Genomic DNA, 22,036 nt, shown 5'->3' on the forward strand with positions numbered 1-22,036 from the left:
AAAGAATTGGTGGTCTTCTATGCAGCTTGGAAATTGCACCTTAATTAATTTAGTTTTATCCAACTTTGAAGTCTAGAATGTTCTTTATTTTCTTTAGGGTGGCGGCCACCATTTCTCTATATAAAGGGGTGTTTTCTTTTTCATTGTAACTAAGTTTGAATATTAATAATATTAGCTTGTGCTTGTGGAGACCTTTGAGGTTCTCTTTTGGGTTATGCCCTTTTTGTTCTACTTTGAACCGCAACTCGGATTCTTCGATGGTAAGATTCCTTGTTTGAGTTCCCTCCCTCCTTTTCTTCTTCATCATCTTCTTCTTCTTAATTGATTCAACTCCTTCTTTCACTATTAAATAACGTTTTAAGTATCAAATACTTGAACTTGTGTTCGTCTTTCTCAAGAATCAAACCTTCCCCCTTTCTAATTTTCAATTCTAAAGTCTTCCGCTATCCGTGTTGTTATCACCTTCACTATCATGTTGTTCATTCTCATGATCGCCCTCGTCATCTCCTTTCTCACATTCTTCCTCATCCTCACTATAAGTGTCTCTCAAAATAAACGCTCTACGATTAGGGCATTCACTTGCTCTATGACCGAAGCCATGACATTTAAAGCATTGAATAGGAATTTTCGTACCTCCTTCTTTTGGAGCAAACTTCGGAGGTTGTTTGTCAACTTGCTTCTTAACTTGAGTATTCTTCACAAAGGGTTTCTTGGCTTCTTGTAGGGGACCCTTATTCTTTTGCCAATTGGAGGAGGAAGCTCCTCGTTCTTTGTTATTATTTCATGAACTCATATAGCCCCTTGACTTATTGATTTTGTCTTCCTTGAGACCCTCCTCTATTTCAATATCCGCTTGAAGAGTCTCTTCAATGCTCCCATAGTTGTGGAGTCTCATTTGTGAGACGATCTCACCGTTTAACCCGGCTCGGAACCGAGTCATAGCATTTAGCTCATCCTCATCAAAGTCGATTCTCATCTTGAAAATTTGGAACTCATCATAGTATTCTTCCACACTCTTTTTGCTTTGCCTTAAAGTATACACCTTCTTGAGTTGTTCTTGCTTGTAGCGTTCGGTGACATACTTATGCCGCATGGCGTCCTTCAATTCATCCCAAGTAGGTGTGGAAGGAATCCCAATAATTCTTCTAGCCTTCACTTGAGTTTCCCACCATGTGGAGGCATACCCTTCGAATTGAGCAATGGCATAAGACGCCTTTTTCACCTTGGACATGTCATTCGTCAAGAAAATTCTATCACAATGCATCACCCAATCAAGAAATGCATCGGGGTCATTTCCTCCTTTGAAGATTGGGAGAGTAACCTTGATAGAATTGAGACTCGTGTCTCGCCCTCCTCCATAACCATGGTTTCCATTCAAATCTCCATCATCATTATAACCTCGATGGTCCCGACCTTAGTACCCTTCATAAGCTTGGTACCCTCTTTGCCTACCCATGTGAGGGTTAGGACCATGCCTTCCACCCCTCCCTCGATAACCTCCTTGTGCTTGCCCTCGTGGCCTCCAACCTCGGTCACCATATTGTTCGTGCTCAAGTATAGCTTCCTCTATCTCTTCCTCATTTGGTTGTTGGATGTTTGGACGGTCTTGGGGTGGGATTGGTGCATTTGGGTGTGGATCATTTAGGGGTGGGTCGTTTGGATGTGGGTCATTTGGAGTTTGATCTTGTGGAGGTGGGTTGTTCTGATGGCCTATGGGGATGTTGTTTGGTGGGGTGAGAGTCGTGTTTTGAGGGGTGTTTTGGGGAGTGTTTTGGGGAGTGGGGTTATATAGATGATGGAAGGTACCGGGTGACAATGTAAGTGAAGTGCTTCGAGTAGCTCCACTTGTGCCTCCTTGGTATTGCACTCGGGCGAATACGATACCTCCCTACTACCTCCTTCAATTGCTTCAACCCTACTTCCCAAGTTTTCCATTCGACCATCCATACTACCAACCTTATCATTCAAGGCTTGCAAGGCCCTCATTACATCAACTAGTGTGAGTTCCCCGGTGGGAACTTGTGTTTCATCCTCCGTAGCCATGGTACCTATTAAAAGACACTCAACAAAACAAGCAAACACGTTAGATTAGTAAAATCAACTCATAAATCGCTCAAGTATGCGCACCTTTAATTGCCTCACAAATTGCTTCCGCCAAAGATTGCGTGCTTGTTAATGTCGACTAGTCACAAGGGTTTAAATTCTACTCTTGGTCGGAATAGATTCCTGTTAGACTAAGAAAGATGGACGACTCAATTCAATCTAACGGACTTGAACCAAGAAATTAACAACGAGGCAAAAACGAAGAAAAGCACGAAAGAATTGGCACCAAAGAAATGCGAACACAAGAACTAGTAAACATAAGTAGGAACAACTACTAAATGGCTACTAGTTGAGAGACACAAGAAAATGGAATGCAAAAATCGGGAAATAAATAAAATTTCGGGCCCGGGTAGGTGATAATTTGAAATCGCGATCTTGAAGTCCCAATTGATCCAAGGTATCAATTTGAAGTAACGAAAATTTAAAAATTTCTATACTTTTTTTTTTTTTTCGTTCCTTACCTAAGGAATAAGGAGACAAACAATCAACCAAGGATCAATGGAAATTTTTGGAAAAGAAGTGAAGAAATTGAATCAAATGTACCTTTTTGTTGTTGGAATTTACTATTCGAGCCGAGGTAATTATACGGTCCGTATGTTTTGACGGACCGTAGATGTAGTCCGTAAATGGGTAACAGAATCTACGACTTTTGGCTTCAGATTTACGGAAGGGAATTCGTCAATTATACGGCCCGTATAAAATGTACGGTCCGTGTATGGTCACCGTAAATCAACGGTAGCGTAGCAAATCTCACTCCAATCTACGGTTGGGAACTGCTCTCAAATCTACGGACCGTATCTTATTTACGGTCCGTATATTTCAACCGTAGATCTCCAACAGTGTTCAACTTTTCCAAGCTTCAATTTGACGGACTGAATTGACGGTCCGTACTTTTTTCACGATCCGTGAATTTGGACCGTATATTTGCTTCAGCGACGACGTATAACACGGGATTTCTTGGATCTTGGGCTGGGTTTGTTGACTTTTTTTGACACAATGGACCCACTCAACCTAGACCATTCCATTTGGGGTTAAAAAAAACACTTTTCCAAAACTTGGGTATAAACTTTTGGATCTAACTTCCCTTTTGAGTCTTCTTCTCCACTTGAATCTATGAAGATAGCTCAAGAACACATGAACATTCAAATTTTTAGCTACCTCCAAATCAACTCATTTTACCCCCCAAATTTCGGATTTAAGCTCCCTAACCTAGTAGAACAAAGCCCATTGGTTATCAACTCCCAATTTCGTCACAAATCAAAACCCACTAAATTGTTCTTCAACTTTTTCTAAAGCTTCAACCCAACAATGGTAGATTCTTTAATATTGACTTGAATGACACGAAATTTGAAGATTTGAAACCCTAACGTACTAAGGAACAAGAATCTAATAACAAAACAACAAAACAAACACAAAATTTTTGGGGTTTTTGGTGGAAAATTTCCAGTTTTTTTTTTTTTTTTTTTTTTTTTTTTTTTATATAGCAACAAACCCTAGGCTAGATTTGATAGAACAAATCTAATCCAAGCTCTGATACCAATTGATACAATAATCGAAACGAAACAACAAGAAAATGCAAGAAATAAAAGAGATAGATAATTTGACACAACTTAGACTCAATTTAGCAACCAAAGTTATAGAAAACTAAGCCCTCTAAATTTAAGAATAAGAAGCAACCAAATTCTTAGGATGACCAAGAGGGATTAGAATCCCTAATAACCTATCCTCTCAACAAACCCTCAATCAAAGGTTTCACAATCTCTCAACTTTCAAGAGTTTTACAATATCAAATATGAATATTCAAAATAGTCCAAGTCTTCCATGAAGAAGAAGAGAGCTATTTATACTATGCTAGAAATAAAAGAAAGCAAAATGACATAAACACCCTTAATGAGACAAGGGCCTTGTTTGGCTATTCTTCTTTCTTCAAAATCTTGAAATCCCCTTTGCAAGAATAGCCAACTCTTCATCTTTTAGCTATTGTGGTAACTTCTCATTTCCTCTTCTTCTTCCCAAGCAATCTTCATCAACAAATGGACTTGGGATCCAAGGTGCTCATCAAAAATATACTCAAGAGCCTCCCGCTTCATGAATAGGCTTTGCAAGTGTTGTAGTTCTCGGGCTTGGCTCCTTGTAAATGGCCTTGAGGCAAGTGGGCTTGCATCATTGTCTAATCCCATTTAACCTTGATAACGCCCATGTTCAAGATTAGAACTACCAATGTACGGCAAATCTCAAGGTACAAAACCATGGGGTGTAACATTCTCTCCCCCCCCCCCCCCCCCACTAAAAATATTCGTCCTCGAATGTTAGACTCTTAGTGAATCTATAAAAATTTCGCCAGAGTTTCCCCTGTAAATATATCAATCCATCCTATACACATCAACCAAAAATAATGCCACACAGGGCTACATGCTAAGATATCCAATACCATGGCCTCACACGACCAATCACAATAACTATAAATAAAATCAATACCTGGGGGTGATGATAACTCACACTGAGCCTCCTAGGACAACGGAAATAAGTGCGGGTACTTAGTCTTTATCTTCTTTTCAGCTTTCCAAGTCATTTCTTCGACATTATTATTTCTCCAGAGTACTTTAACAGAAGCCACATCCTTAGTTCGCAATCGACGAACCTGTCTATCTAATATAGCCATTGGGGTCTCCTCATAGGATAACTGCTCGGTCACCTGCATATAATCCACCGATACGATTCTCGAGGAATCTCCTATACACTTACGGAGCATAGATATATGAAATACCGGACGCACATACTCCAACACAGAAGGTAGCTCTAACTCATATGCCACCTTACCCACTGTACGAATAATTTTGTATGGTCCGAGGCACCGAGGGCTCAACTTACCTTTCCTGCCAAATCTCATCACTCCTTTCATAGGCAAAATTTTCAGGAAAACCCAATCGCCTACTTCAAAATCCAACTTGCATCGTCGATTATCTGCATAGGATTTCTGTCAACTTTGAGCTGCTAGTAATCTTTCTTGAATTACTTTCACTTTGTCAACTGCTTGCTGTATCAAATCTTGACCAACTAACTGATTTTCTCTGACATCAAACCATCCTATAGGAGATGTACATCTCAATCCATATAAAGCCTTATAAGGAGTCATCTGAATAGTGGAATGGTAATTGTTATTATATGCAATCTCAATAAGTGGCAAATGATCATCACAGTTACCTTGAAAATTCAATACACAAGCTCTAAGCATATCCTTAAGGGTCTGTATAGTACGCTCAACTTATCTATCGGTCTGCGGATGAAAAGCGGTAGTAAGACTCACCTGAGTCCCCAATCCATCTGAAAAGATTTTCAAAAATTAGCTGTGAACTGCGTCCCACTATCTGAAATAATGGCTGTAGGAATACCATGAAGTCGTACAATCTCGCTAAGATAGAGCTTCGCATAATCTTCGGTCGAATAGGTAGTTCTGATAGGTAGGAAATGAGCGGACTTTGTAAGCCTATCAACTATGACCCATATCGAATCATACTTCCGCTGGGTACGGGGCAACCCTGTAATGAAATCCATGTTAATTACCTCCCATTTCCATGTCAGAATCTCCATAGCCTGCAGTAAACCTCCAAGCTTTTGATGCTCTATTTTAACTTGCTGACAATTCGAACACTGAGCGACAAACTCCGCTATTGTCACGACCTAACCCCGTAGGCCATGACTAGTGCCCGAGTTGGACACTCGTATACATATCTGTTAGATATAACCCGAAATTAAACACAATATGGAAGCTTGCAAAAACAAGACGTTATCTCAGAACGTAACATTTATATATAGATGACCTGTCTCCTGAGGAGTCACAACCAATTAAAAGATAACATAGTACGCGAGCCGACAAGGCTGCCATAACGTATGGGAATGTCCCAAATATATATATGCAAGCCGACAAGGCCGGACTACATACAACATCCCAAAATATATATATACGCAAGCCGAGGGCGCCACTACGTATGGGAACGTCCCAAAATATAAGTCATGCTAACACAAACCGAACAACATCTATATACAACCCACACATATGTCTACAGATCTCTAAGAGTATCAACAAGTGACATATGACGGGACGTGGCCGCCGTACCCCCACGGATGAACACATATATACATCAAAAGGATTCGTAATAAAAAGTCTAGGCTCCGGACAATGGAGCACTCCAAGACAAATTGAATAGAAGTCCTAAGCCGGAGGATCACCAAAGCACAGTTATGTCATACCTGCAGGCATTGAAACGCCCCCGAAGAAAGGGGGTCAGTACGAGATATGTACTGAGTATATAAAGCATGAAATACAATAAGAAAGATCATAACTGAAGTAGAGATTCCAGGAGACAAGTATGATAATCAAGAAATCACTGTACATGTGCCTTATGAAATAAAATCATGCATAGCTATATCATATACCATATCCGGCCCATTATGGACTCGGTGAATCAGTCGTATACATGTATATCATGCCCGACCCATCATGGGGCTCGGTGCCATCATCACATCATCATATCGTCATATCATCATATCATTATATATATACCGTACCCGGCCCTCTAGTGAGGGACTCGGTGAACAATGCAGTGAAACTATGCACGAATACATACCCGGCCCGGGACTCGATGAAAGATGTAATAACAGTATGCACGAGCAGAGTAGTGAGCAACCATATGCAAACTAAATCATCATTTGAGACTCAATAGAATAAGTAGAATGAACTAACATCTGAGTATCAAGGCGATGGTCATGTTAAGTACCCTTTTAATGCCACTATGGACTATATCGAATAGAGCCTCAGGAATCATAGACACGTATCAAGATAACATGAAATAGCTTATGGAAGTCAAGGACATTAGTCATCGTAGAGTCTCTAAGAATAGGAGCTTATACATACCGACTACTATCCAACATATAGAAGACTTGAGAGGCAATAGCTCAATTACCTTATGAGTTCTAACATCAAGAAGTGAATAAGGATCATGAATCACACTCGAAGCTTATGAATAAAATTACCCCAAAGTTCATATCATACGTCACTTACATCTAAGACATGCTAAAAGAAAGAAGGGATAGCTTTACATACCTTTAATGTTTATCCGTGACACAATACGTATACGCTGCCCGAAGTGTCTCAACCTATATTAAGACGTCAAGAGCTATGGTTAAGCTACGGGAAGGTTCAAATGTATTACAACGTTAGTAGCTCATTTCTAGAAAATTAGACGGTGTTTCCCTTATATTCAAACCAACTACATAACAGCCAAGTCAACATCAACAACCACACGTTCAAGTACTATATTGAGACTAATCAAGACAAGATTCGAGAACACTCTGAACAGCACTACATCGCATGACATTCCAATCAGCCCACATATTACAACATTCGATAATAATCTACATACGACTACGACATATTCAAGTTATTCTTAATGATCCATAGTCATAACATTTTCATCGAAACGACCTTATAACAGCCCAACCAATACAACAACACAATATATAATCTTAACTATGCTTAATCTTCCAATTCAACAAGAATAACAACATGCCCAAAACAGCCCCTAATTAACAACATAGAGATGCCCGATAATCTTACGAACATCTACGAATACACCAAACAAACCATATACGCTCCTTATACGTTATCTCATACACTCCTTTCATCTAAATTCATGAATTATACCAGCAACCACACGACAATAACATCATTCATTCATATGCAAGAAAACTACCTTAATATCACAATAAGTCCTTACAATAGCCCACAAAACAAATACAACTTCAACTTTAACCATTTAATTCCTTCATTCTCATCACATAATCCATGTCAACAACAGCCACAATACTAATTAAAATTAATTCACCATTTCCAAATAAAACAGCCCCCTACACGGCCTAAACAACATCTCAACATCAACATACATAATTTCTTATATCCAATTCACATTTACCAAATTATAACAAGTCCAAACCACCTTTAAAACATGTAGAAGAGGATTAAATCTTACCTTAACAACTTGGCTCCTTAATTTGCTGAAATTGGTGAATTAAAAGACAAGTATTCTTGCTGCCCCCAACAACCAAACTCACGTTGCTATTGATCCTTCAAATAGTTGGAATACCTTGGAAAATTAATTTGCATCACAAATTTTGAGCTTCACCATGGACAGCTATGGTCGAATCTCTCTCTATCTCTATAATTCAACAAAGTGTTGATGAAATGAATGAAGTGGTTGGTCCATTAGTCATCAACTCAATATATATATGCTGTCCAAGAAGCTTACACGTGCCCCACTTATGGCATGGGCCAATCAGATTTGGCCATGCCATAGTGGGGTCCACTTGGCACACTAATGACATGATTTAATATTAATATAATCCCTAATCCCCACTTAATAATCTAATCATGGTTAATTAATCCCTAATCTCCACTAATATTTCTATACCAAATAAAATTTATAAGCAATTCGTGTACTAATTAAAATCGGGGATTAAAAATCTCTATCTCATATCCTAAAATAATCTTGTCCTTAAACTTATCTCGATTAGCTTAAGAATATTCCAATGTACAAAAATACGGGATATAACAGCTATATTTCTTTTCATACCATCCCACCAATAAACTTCTTTGAGATCGTGATACATCTTTGTTGTGCCCGGATGGATAGAATAACGAGAATAATGGGCTTCCCCCATAACTTGCTGACGAAGGCCTGCAATGTTAGGGACGCATAATCTACCTCGATACCTGAGTACTCCATCTCTTGTGATCACGAAGAGTGTTTTTTCTTTTTGAGGAGTTGTATTCCAATAATGGACTAGAACTGGATCTTCGTACTGACGTTCCTTTATCTCAGCTACCAAAGATGACATTGCTGTATCCTGAATTGCAACTCCCACATCACCTGAGTCTATCAGCCGAACTCCAAGGCTAGCTAATCGGCGAACTTCGTGGACTATCTCTCTTTTCTCCGGCTGCACATCTGATAGACTACCTATGGATTTACGACTAAGAGCATCGACTACTACATTAGCCTTTCCAGGATGGTATAGAATATCAACATCATAATCTTTCAACAACTCTAGCCACCACCTCTGACATAAATTTAAGTTCTTCTGCTTAAAGATATACTGGAGGATCTTATGATCAGTATAGATATCAACATGGACACCGTATAAATAATGTCTCCACAATTTCAAAGCATGGATCACCGCAGCTAACTCAAGATCATGGGTTGGATAATTCTTCTCGTGCTTCTTCAACTGCCTAGATGCTTATGCAACAACCTTACCGTGCTGCATCAATACACACCCCAAACCAATACCCGAAGCATCACAATATATCACATAGCCATCTGTTCCTTTTGGAAGAGTCAAGACGGGTGCTGAGGTCAACTTGTCCTTCAATACCTGAAAACTCCCGTCACATGCATCCGTCCACTGGAATTTAGCTGATTTTTGGGTTAGCTTAGTCAATGGGGCTGAAAGCGAAGAAAAACATTCTATAATAACCAGCCAAACCCAAGAAACTACGTATCTCCGTTGGTGTCGTGGGCCTTGGCCAATTCTTCACAGCTTCAATCTTTTGAGTATCCACTCTAATGCCTTCACTTGAAATAATATGGCCAAGAAAAGCTACAGAGTTCAACCAGAACTCACACTTAGAGAACTTGGCATACAACTCTCTATCTCGAAGAACTCTAAGCACTGCTCGTAAATATTCTGCATGTTCAGCTTTTGTCGGCGAATAAATCAGAATATCATCTATAAACACAATCATGAATAGGTCTAGGAAGGGCTTAAACATGCGATTCATCAAATCCATGAACACAACTGGAGCACTAGTTAATCCGAATGACATAACACCGAACTCATAGTGCCCATACCTGGTCCTGAATGCTGTCATTGGAATGTCTTCCTCTTTTACCCTAACCTGATAATATCCCAATGATACGAATCGATTTGGGGGAAACACCAAATCAAAACCTAAAAGCGAAATTAAGGATAAATAAGAAATTGGGGATAAGAATTGAAGAAAAGGGATGAGAAATAGAGGGATAGAAACTAGACCATAATGATAATGAATCTATGGACAAACCTAAGTATATGAAACCTAGACCCTTCCAATCGGATTCAACCAATAGAACCTAAGCTATTTGAAATCAAGGCAAGGGAAATTCAATTGAAATCCACAAATGAACAACCCTTCATGAAATCAATGGAAAAATGGTTCACAAACCAACAATGGAATCCACCATTAACTAAGCTAACCCTTGACAAACTATCACTCCTTAGAGTATTCAATACATAATTCATCCAATCTAATCTAAGTAATGAAATAAAAGACAAGCTATATATACAAGCTAAATAAAGAAGAGTAATAGGAAATTACAATGCTACCCTTAATAAAGTAAGGGCCTGGTTTGGCTAGTCTTCTTAGTGTAATCTTCAATTCAAGAATTGACCTTCAATGGCCAAACACGCCCCTCCTTGCATAGATGGCCCTCTAATCAACCTTGCATGTATGGCTTTCTTGCAAGCATAACCCTCCTTGCGCAAAGTAGCCACTTGCACAAATAGCCCTTTGCGCAAATAACCCTCCAAGCTACCTTCCAAGTCTTGTGGGCGAGGATCCTGAGCTCTAGATCTCCTAACCAAGCAACCTCCCAAACCTTGTAGGATTCCACCTCTACGAAGCTTGTAGAGACTTGGCTATAATCATTGATCATCATCACGTGTGTAGTGTGGAAATACACACGTGAGGCCGTTTGAAACGTTCCAAATGTGGTGAATAAGCACCAATGAAAATCACAGACTCTAAATTGAGCTCCACCACAAATCATAGGCTCTATAAATGCACTCGAGCCAATGAGAATCATATCATCCTCCCCTTTTCTAAAAGGATCCGTCCTCGAATCCGAACCTAGCAAAAACATTCATAAACTTTTAGGAAGGAAAATCATGCTTTGAAATCATAACTTCTAACTTTTGAAAATAAGGACGTTATGGGAGCATTTATAAAATCGCAACGTATGATTCATGCCATAGAAGGAAAAGGGACGAGCCTTAACATACTGTGCCGCGCCTCACTAGCTACGCTTATTCGTCCAACTTGTCAATCTACATACCAAAGAATTCACACAATCATTTAATCCATTGTTATTCACTTGTCTCAACTTTTCAAATAAATTCACTTATATTCGCCGAAATTCCCGCAAGATCTCCCCCGAAAGTACACCGTCCCGAGAATATGGCTCGCCCAAACCAACATCAACAAACCCGAGAATTCCACTCGGCCAATCCAACAACAATACTAGCGCTTATTCAAGCAACACTTCTATATTCAATTCAATTCAATTCAATTCACTTCAATTCAATTCACATAATCTTCTAACAACTCAATTAACATATTACTTTACCGAAACCTTCCAATTCACAACAACTATACATTTCATCATCATTCATGTATACTAACTTCAACAACAACCTTCCATCTTCCTCTCATAATTCATAACGGCGACAACTAGAATATCCAATAATATCAATTTACATTAACAACATTATCCATGCAATGTAAGAATTCAAGCCAACATCACATTAACTAGAATTAATTCACCATAACTTGTCAACCTTCCATCATTTTCAGCCACAACAACTACCAACAAGTTTTCATGAATTTTTCATCTATTTCTATACATTACGACAACAACCAATACTAAGAACAATTAATTCATTGTCTTTCACATCATGCAACAACCATACGGCCACAACATGCATACACACGGCCAACACACAACATCCATATTCTCATGAATTTCACCCCTTTTTTACATACTACAACATGCATAACCATTCATAACATATAAAAGAAGATGGAACCTTACCTTCCTCCACTTGTCTTCTCACTTGGCTAGAGTTTCCAACTTACATAACCAATGCTTTTCTTACTCCCACAACCACTCCATGTTGTAGAGGACCTCCAAACGAGCTAGAATACTAGGAGGGAATAATAATTTTTTTTCTCATCAATTTTTCCATGGCTAGATTTTGCTAGCCATGGCCGAAACTTCCCTCCCTTCTCTTTTCTTTTTCTTTCTTTCTTTCTTTCTTTCTTTCTTTCTTTCTCTCCTTGATAAAATATGACCACCCCTTTCTTATATATATACATATTGCATGCATGTAGGGCACATGCCCCCTCTCTAGATTTTTTCTTTTCTTTATTTCTAGAATTTTTCTTATTTTCCATGGCAAAGATGACTTATTTTTTTGTCATCCTTTTCATTTCTTTCCTAGAAATTTCTTGAAATAACAAAGAAGACTTAATTGTCTTCCATGTACACTTTAGCTCTCATAAAAAAATGTGAGCATACACCTCCATATCTTTTACATTTTGCCAACATGGCCATTCCATGAATTTTTCTAACATCATAAATTCTCATTTTACCCTTAGCCTTTCCGCAAAATTACCATGATGCCATTTGTAAATTTCCCTTTTTGCCCTTAACCTTTTCCAATATTTCCATACTAATAATAGTCATAAATAATATTTACAACAACTCGTCCATTAAAGTAATTTTTGAAAATGGTCTCGCCCTTAACTTTCCACGACGACCCTGGGAATTTCCAAACGTACAATATACGGGCTTTAACACTTATTACCAAAATTAGAGATAAAACAAAGTTAGTAAATCTGAAATTATCAAGAACACACATGAATATTCACAAAATATTTATGAACACTCAAGAACACAAGTATTCAAAACATCAAAAATCATATTCACCAAATAGATCAAGAACACCGAAATACTCCAAATCTTTCCAATTTTTGGATTCTTGCCCTTCTTAACTAGGAGAAATCAACCCAACAACTTTCAACCCTCAATTTCAACCTTTTATATAAGACCCACTTTGAGTCTTCAAGTTTCAAGGTCTAACAATGGTGGAAATTGAAAATCTAACTTTAATTAACTCAAAACTTGATTTAGAACCTAAGAACTCTAAGGAACTTGAATCTAACACTAGAATCAACAACAAAACAAGGAATTCAAACGAATTTTGGATTATTATTTTTTTCCAGATTTTTTTTTTTTTTTTTTTTTTTTGTGAATACCAAACCCAAGACTAGATTTGTTGGAACAAAACTATACTAGGCTCTGATACCAAATGATGCAAGAAAAATAACAAAAGATAAAGAAGACACAATTTGAATATCAATTGGACAATAACTAGAAGAACTAGTCCTAGTTACCTCCCAAAAAGGATCAAAAGGCACCTATCCTATTCGAACAATCCTCGCAGAATAGCCATCTCTTGAAAATCGTTAGATCAAACGGAGGCTGTTCAATTTGGACTCCACCAAATTAACACTAGTCATTCAAGACTAAAGGGTTTCAATAATATTCAATATTCATATATTTCAAGATAGGTTCCCCTCAAATGATTTACAAGCACCTTTAAATAAGGTTCTTAAAATATACTAGTCAAAAGAAATAAATGAAAGTGTAGTCTTCTAGGCGTACAAGACTACAAAATGCATACTCTAGAAGCCTAGAAAGCCACTATACATTATGAAAGTCAAAATAGCCTTTAATAAGCCTAGAAAACACAAAAAGGGAAGCTTCCTTCGTTCACATTAAACCAGCCCCTCATGTTCACACCAGAGCTTCAAGTCCTAATTTGGGCTGCGCTAGACTTGTTCTTTAATGGGGGCGGATCTTGGGCTTCAATCCACATCCTCTCGAGCTTCAATTTAGGTCTCCTCGTCTTGAACACTTGAGTCGTCACCATGGTAATTTGGATTGCATCACAATTTGACGCCACAATTTTGACGGACCGTGGAATTTTATACCGTCCGTACAATGGACCGTATACCAGTTTCGTTGATGACATTTTGCACTGGAATTTCTTGGATCTTGGGTCAATTTTTTCTAACCCTGCTGACTTCCTTGGGCCCACTCAACCTAGTAATTACCCCTTTGGGCTGTTTTAACACCTTTTGCACTTGGACTTGGAAAATTTTAGATCAAACCTTCCTTTTTGGTCTTCTTCCTCAAGATGAATGTATGAATGTCCTCAAGAATATGAAGAACATTCAAAATTCCAAGTACCTTAATTCCAACTTGTTTTGGGTCCAACTTTTAGATCTAAGCTCCTCTTTGCTAGGAGAACAAAGCCCAATGCCTATTGAAGTCAATTCACTGTGCATGAACGGAAAATTTTTTGAGGTGTAACATTCTTCCCACCTTTTGGAACATTCGTCCTCGAATGTTAAGCACTTGGGAATTCTACGAAAATTTCACTAGAGTTTTCCCTGTGATATGGCACTGCCATCCTATCACAACAACCTATAATAACAATGCCTCACAGGGCCACAACATAATAGCAATAAAGTTTGGCCACACACGACCTATATGCATAAAAAGAGAACACACATACATTATAATCTTGACTCTTCATCTTGGATCTCTTCTGGAAGTTGAAATAAGTGCGGGTACTTGGACCTCATATTCTTTTCCCCTTCCCAAGTCATTTCTTCTCGGTTGTTATTTCACCATAAGACCTTAACTGAGGTTACTTCTTTATTTCTAAGCCTCCGTAGTTGCCTATCTAATATGGCAATGGGTACTTCTTCATAAGCCAACCTTTCTGTCACTTCAACATCATCTATTGGAACAATCCTCGTAGGATCTCCAACACACTTATGGGGCATTGAGACTTGAAAAAACAGATGGACTGATTCAAGTTCTGAGGATAAGTCCAATTCATAGGCTACTTAGCCCACCTTGTGGACAATCTTATAAGGTCCAATGTATCGAGGGCTCAACTTTTCCTTTATTACCAAACCTCATCACTCCTTTCATTAGCGACACCTTCAAGAATACCCAGTCATCAACTTGAAATTCTAAGTCTCGCCGGCGGTTGTCCGCGTATGATTTCTGGCGACTTTGGGCTGTCAACAACTGATCTCGGATGACCTTGAATTTTTCCACTACCTGTCGGATCAATTCAGGGCCTATTAGCTGTACTTCTCTTGCCTCAAACCATCCAATTGGGGATCTACACTTCCTTCCATACAGAGCTTCATACGGAGCCATTTGGATACTGAAATGGTAGCTATTGTTGTATGCAAACTCAATAAGGGGTAAGTGGTCATCCCAACTACCACCAAAATCTAGAACACATGCTCTTAGCATATCCTCCAAAGTCTGAATGGTACATTCGGCTTGCCCATCAATTTGAGGATGAAATGCCATGCTAATCTTTACTTGAGTACTCAAACCTTCTTGAAAAGATTTCGTAACTTAGCTGTAAATTGTGCTCCTCTATCTGTGATAATAGATATCGAGATACAGTGGAGTCGCACAATCTCTTTGAGATACAACCTTGCATAATCTTCTGCTGAGTATGTGGTTTTGAGTGGAAGAAAATGAGTTGTTTTCGTGAGTCTGTCCACGATCACCCATATGGAATCATATTTTCTTCGAGAACGAGGTAACCCAACAATAAAATTCATGTTGATCACTTCCCATTTCCAGGTTGGAATCTCCATTGCTTGCAATAATCCTCCTGGCTTTTGATGTTCGATTTTCAACATTGCTTGGCAATTTGGACATTGAGCTACAAATTTCCTATGTCTTCTTCATTCCATCCCACCAATACATCAACTTGAGATCATGATACATCTTTGTTGCACCTGGATGAATAGAATACCGAGAATAATGAGCTTCTTCTAGAATTCAACAACGTAATTCTGCAACATTCGGAACACATAGCCTGCCTAGGTATCTAAGAACTCCATCTATAGAAGTTTCAAATGGAGACTTCTCTTTTTCGTGAAATGTGTCTATAGTGGCTCTTGAGGATCTTCGTATTGACGCTCTTTTACCTCCATGTCCAAGGATGAAGCAGGTGGGATTATTGACATCAATTCTGTCTTTGAATCAATTAGACGAATTCCAAGATTAGCTAGTTGGTGGAGCTCATGAATTAATTCTTTCTTCTCGGAGGAACTTCACATAGGCTGCCCGTTGATGCAGCTAAGCACATCAGCTACTACATTTGCCTTTCCGGGGTGGTATAAAATACTCACATCATAATCTTTCAATAATTCTAACCACTGCCTCTGTCGCAGATTTAACTCCTTCTATTTGAAAATGTATTGAAGACTCTTGTGATATCTGTTTATATATCAACATGACACCATACAAGTAATGTCTCCACATCTTTAATGCATGAATAACTACAGCCAATTCGAGATCATGAGTTGGGTAGTTCTTTTCATGTTTTCGCAACTGTCTCGAAGCATAAGCAATGACTTTACCGTGCTGCATCAATACACATCCTAACCCAACACTAGAAGCATCACATTATACAACATAACCATCTGGCCCTTCTGGGAGTGTCAAGACTGGGGCTGAAGTTAATCTGTCCTTCAACTCTTGGAAGATGCATTCACAAGCATCATTCCATTGAAATTTAGTGACCGTTAGCTTTGTCAACGTGGGGGCTGAAATAGAGGAAAATCCTTCTACGAATCTTCTATAGTAGTAACTGCCAGCAGAAAAACTATGGACTTCCATGGGCGTTGTAGGCCTTGGCCAAGTTTTCATAGCTTCAATTTTTTGAGTATCCACTCGGATTCCATCATCTGAAATAACATGACCCAAAAATGTCATGGAATTCAGCCAAAACTCGCATTTTGAAAATTTTGCATACAATTCTTGAGTTCGAAGAATTCCAAGAACAATACGTAAATGGTCTCCATATTTTGATTCTATCCGAGAATATACCAGAATGTCGTCAATGAACACGATCATGAACAGATCTAAGAGAGGCCTGAATACATTATTTATCAAATTCATGAACACTATCGGAGCATTAGTTAACCCGAATGACATCACTCGGAATTCATAATGGCCATATCTCGTTCTGATAACCTGACCTTAGGTCTATTTTGGAAAACTACTTGGCACCCTGTAATTGATCAAACAAATCATCAATTCTCGGAAGAGGATATTTATTCTTTATCGTCACCTTATTCAATTGCCTATAATCGATGCACATCCGTAGGGAACTATCTTTCTTTCTCACAAATAGAACTCGGTGCTCCCCACGGTGATGGGCGGGTCTAATAAACCCTTCTCAAGCAAATCCTTCAATCAGGCCTTTAGCTCTTTCAATTCTCGCCGAAGTCATTCGGTAAGTAGGAATAGAAATAGGCTTGGTGTCCGACAACACATCAATAGCAAAATCAATCTCTTTTCTAGAGGAAGACCCGGAAGTTCATCCGGAAATACATCGGAATTCATTCACTACGGGAACGGATTAAATGTTGGTGGCTTTGTTTCTGTCATGAACTCGGACAAAGTGATAAATATAGCCTTTTCTTTATCATCTTTCTTGCCTTAAGGTAGGAAATAAACCTACCCTTTGGGGATGTTGTATTATGCGCTTCCCATTCGAGCACGAGCTCTCTTGAAATTGAAATCGAACTACTTTCGTTACAATCAACATTAGCATAACATGAGGCCAACCAATCCATGCCTATAATTACATCGAAATCTAGCATTTCCGGCTCAACTAAATCAACTTTAGTCCTGGCAAATCACATATCACAATTACACAATTTTTGTACACTTGTCTAGCTATCACGGATCAACCAGAGGAGAATACCTCAAAAGGTTTAATTGGCTCGGGTTTTACCCCAATACGATCGGTAATATACGGAGTAATATATGATAGTGTAGAACCCGGATCTATCAATGCATATACGTCATGGGAAAATACGGATAATATACTTGTAACCACATCCGGGAAGGACTCAAGATCTTGTCGTTCGGCTAAAGTATAGATACGGGGTTGGATACCACCTGAACTGGATGCTCCCCTTCTGCCTCTATCTCGACTGCCGAAATACGGGAGTCTGCACGCACGCGGGCGCACAGAAGAAGAACCAACCGCTGATCCTGTGGACTGAACCCCACCTCTACCGTACCTCGAGGGGCAATCACGCATCATGTGCCCAGTCTGTCCACAAACATAGCAAGCATCTGAACCTTGGCGACATGGCCCCGAATGTAACTTTTTGCACTGACTACATCGTGGGGCTGGTGGTCTACTCTGGCTATAATCACCCCCAAACTAGGAACCTGAAGCTCTCGAGCTCTGACCCTATCTTGAATGAATGGAGCGGTCAAATCTCCTCCTACCTGCAAATTGTGGAGGTGCACTAGTCACCGACTGGCCTGAGTGTATAGAATATGAGCGCCCGATCCCCCCATAGTCGCTACAAGCACCCGTGGATCCGGCCCTCTTACTTTGCCCTTTATCAATATCACGCTAACCCCTACGCGGATCTTGCTCTTTTGCTCCGGGTATGCCTCCGAATATGGAAAATATCCATCCCCGTCTTAACGAAGCCGTTAAACAATCTTTAAATACATTTGCGGCCCTAGGCCACTGGAAATCGGTGCACTCATCTCTCTGTTTCCGCCACCATAGTCGGAGCAATCTAGCCGATAAATTAAATTGAAGGCTATACTCCCGGGCACTCCTATTCCCTTGCTTCAAATTTAAGAATCTATCCGCTCTAGCCCGACGGACCTCGGGTTGCAAATAGTGGCGGATAAAGGCATCTACGATTTCTTGCCAAACCGGAGGAGGGGCATTCTCTTTTCTTGATGATATCCAATTTTTATACAATAAGACCTCTACATCCCGGAGTCTATAAGATGCTAGCTCCACAGACTCAGTTTCGGAGGCATGGATAATCTTCAATGTTCTCAACATTTCATCAATAAAACCTTGTGGGTCTTCATCCGGCTTTGACCCGAACAATTCCGGAGGGTTCAAACTCATGAAATCACGGGCTCTAGTACTAACTGCCCTGTCACTTGACCTGTACCCTGCCACTGTGCCTGGGCGGCAACTAACTGTGTCAATAGATAGATAGCCTCGGTCATTTGTTGACCCGAAGTAGGCGGTGGAGGAACTGGAGGCATACGAGCTGGAGCTGAAGCCCCTTTTTGTTCTTCTAGATTAGGCGGAGTGGGAGAAGTATTAGATGGAGCCTTATTATGTGATTCACCCTCTTCTATATTTATTGGCGGCTGGCTCCTTTCTACCCGCCTTTCTATCGTAATTGTCTTTACCGGGGCGAGCCTTTCTGTTTTGGCGGCGTCTAGAAATCATAACCTGTCAGGGAGGGAAAATCTTATAACGCGACTGTCGCACGATTTCATATGAAGAAGAATGGTCATTTTTCCTAAATGTCTGTGGCCTCTTTGTTTATTAGTGTGGTGCGCGAAGCACGTAAATAAACAAGACTGCACTTTAGACACATTTCGTAGACAACTACAGGGCTGACCTTCTGCGATGCCAACACTTTTTGTCATGACCGGCTAGGGGCCGCCGGCGGGTACCCCGGAGCTAACCACCGAGCACCACTTATTCTATTACTCATCATGCGTTCATTCATTATTCTCATATTTATAATCATAGGAAAACCATTTTCATTGGAAACATAATTACCTTTATATACATAAGCCCTTTGGCTATCAAAATAATACATATATACAATGGGAAACCGTGAGACCATACTACCCGCATGCGTATCTACGAGCCTCTCTTTGGAGTACTAGACATATGGACGGGACGGGACCCGCGTCCGTGCCCCAAAACATATATATACACAAAAGAATAAATCGATAGCATCCTAGGAACAATAGAGTGCTCTGGGCAAACTAATAGCTCACGAGGTACGGATCACCTTCATGAAAATGCCTACTGTGGGCATGAACACAGCGTCCAAAGAAGAAGGACGTCAGTATGGACATTGTCTTTGAGTATGTAAGGCATGAATGAAATGAAGTAAGGCATGAATGAAATGAACATAATAGAGAAATCATAAGACATAAGGTGAAGAATAGATATAACCTGCTTTACTTTTAAGAGTGAGCATTTTAATCATATCACATATATCATGAAATCACACATATCATCATATCACATTTATCATATCACATACACCCGCGTCCGGGTAATCATCATACGCCGCCCACTAGTGGTGTCATGCCCGACCCTCTAGGCTCGGTATAATCATAAGCAACCCGCTTTAGCGGTGACATGCCCGGCCAATTAGGCACGGTGGAATCATATCATCATACACTCATCATAAACTTATCATCATCATACATTTATCATAAAACATGCATTAGAACTTACAGGAAACTATAGCTATGTCGGGGTGACATGAGGTCGTGAACCCCCGATTGCATTATGGAGTGATGTGTTCATCATATCTCGCCTTGAAGGGACTAACATTTAAGGTGAGTGTACCTGAGAACAACGTCAATGGAACCATACTTAGGATCATTAACCTGTTGGACATCGTACCTTACATTAGGATTCTTTAGACTTAAACTGTGTAATTAAATATTATCGTACTCGTGTCCTATCTCTTTCTTTATCTTCTCATATATAGCTCTTTGTAGTCATAGACTCATAATTTCCGTTATATAGGAAAATCAAGTAAAAATAAGAAGATCCATGCCATAGGAGTCATGCCTTAGAAGGAAAGGACTAGCCTTACATACCTTTTCTTTTAACTATTCTATTGCTTGATCGTCCTCCTTCAATGCTCACGTTTCTACCTTCAAGAGAGTTCGTATTAACATTAGCTAATCGATTATATGAACGTGCTTACTAAGGCTAAGAGAAGAAAAATGGGCGCATTTCCTTTTTTTATACAACTTTCCTCATATCATATATCAACTCCCAAACGTCTATAATAACATTCACAACATTATAACCAACAATCTTCATTAATCTATATTATCCACATTTCACAATTTCACTTCAATTCGTCCATAATCATAGTTGCTTACACTAGTACATTTTCTCACATATAATGCTTATCCCATGTTCTTAATGTCATTTATAACATATTTCTGATCACAACATATCCAAAGATCATGCCTCATTCCAAGCTACTACTCAAAATCTCATTATTCTCATTTTTGTGACCTATTTTCTATCTCCTTTCATAATCTAAGTCTTTCAACCTCTCAATACTTAAACAACATGGAATGATCATAAAAACTTACCTTAGATAGTGTGGTAATGAGCCTTGAGTGGAAATACTTCACTTGAGCCAAAACCCTAGTTCACTTCCAATGGAATTTCTTGACTTGGATGAACCCTAAAGAGTTTCTTACACTTAGTTTTCTTGGTTTGATGAAGTTGAGCATAAATTTCTCTTGAGTTCTTATGGAAGAAGTGTGGAGAGCTTTCTAGAGGGTTCTTGAGGTGTGGAGTGAGGAAATAAAATGAAATAATGAACTTAGGTCCTCCATATCAACTTAAAATCTATCCCGAGCACGAACATACGATTAAAATTATCTTTTATATGGACCGTTTGTCTAAAATATTTGGTCAATGAAGGTCCCATTAAAGGCGAATATACGGCCTAACATACGACGATGTTTATACGATCCCGTATGTTGGACGTATGTTGCCCGGCTTTCCGAAGTTCGTTCTCGCCGACTCGTTTTGTCACACCCCAATTTTCGATAGGGTGTGATGGACACCCGACCCTTACTTAGGACCGAGCGAACCCTCTGACTGTCATAGCACTCGTAGTCATAATGGGCCCCTACCCGGCCATAAATGCGTAATGAAATTTTTTTTCTAAAACAATATACAGTATACCTTTCAAATCAACATAACTTGCGACTGTAAAAAAATGCAGCAATATCAAGTATGCAATACGACGGCTTATGGAGCCGCTCACAAGTGACGTCTTAAACACACGACTGCGTACGCAAGGGCTCACAATCGAATTCGGTATATATGTATCAGCGCTGGGCCCCCCCGGAGAAATGGGCTCCCCCTTTTTGGAAAAAAAACCCTTTTT

General features: G+C 39.4%; 1 protein-coding gene across 1 annotated transcript; it reads right to left on the minus strand.

Annotated features, from left to right (window-relative positions):
* Positions 1-5,083: 5,083 nt before the first annotated feature.
* On the minus strand, positions 5,084-10,030 carry LOC132042838 (uncharacterized). Its single transcript, XM_059433350.1, has 3 exons — positions 9,784-10,030; positions 8,865-9,119; positions 5,084-5,307 (listed from the first exon to the last, which is right to left on the minus strand). Exons 1-3 carry the CDS (start codon positions 10,028-10,030, stop codon positions 5,084-5,086), a joined length of 726 nt encoding a protein of 241 aa, XP_059289333.1.
* Positions 10,031-22,036: the final 12,006 nt, after the last annotated feature.

Source organism: Lycium ferocissimum, unplaced genomic scaffold, assembly GCF_029784015.1.
Source record: "Lycium ferocissimum isolate CSIRO_LF1 unplaced genomic scaffold, AGI_CSIRO_Lferr_CH_V1 ctg18301, whole genome shotgun sequence".
Lineage (NCBI taxonomy): Eukaryota > Viridiplantae > Streptophyta > Magnoliopsida > Solanales > Solanaceae > Lycium > Lycium ferocissimum.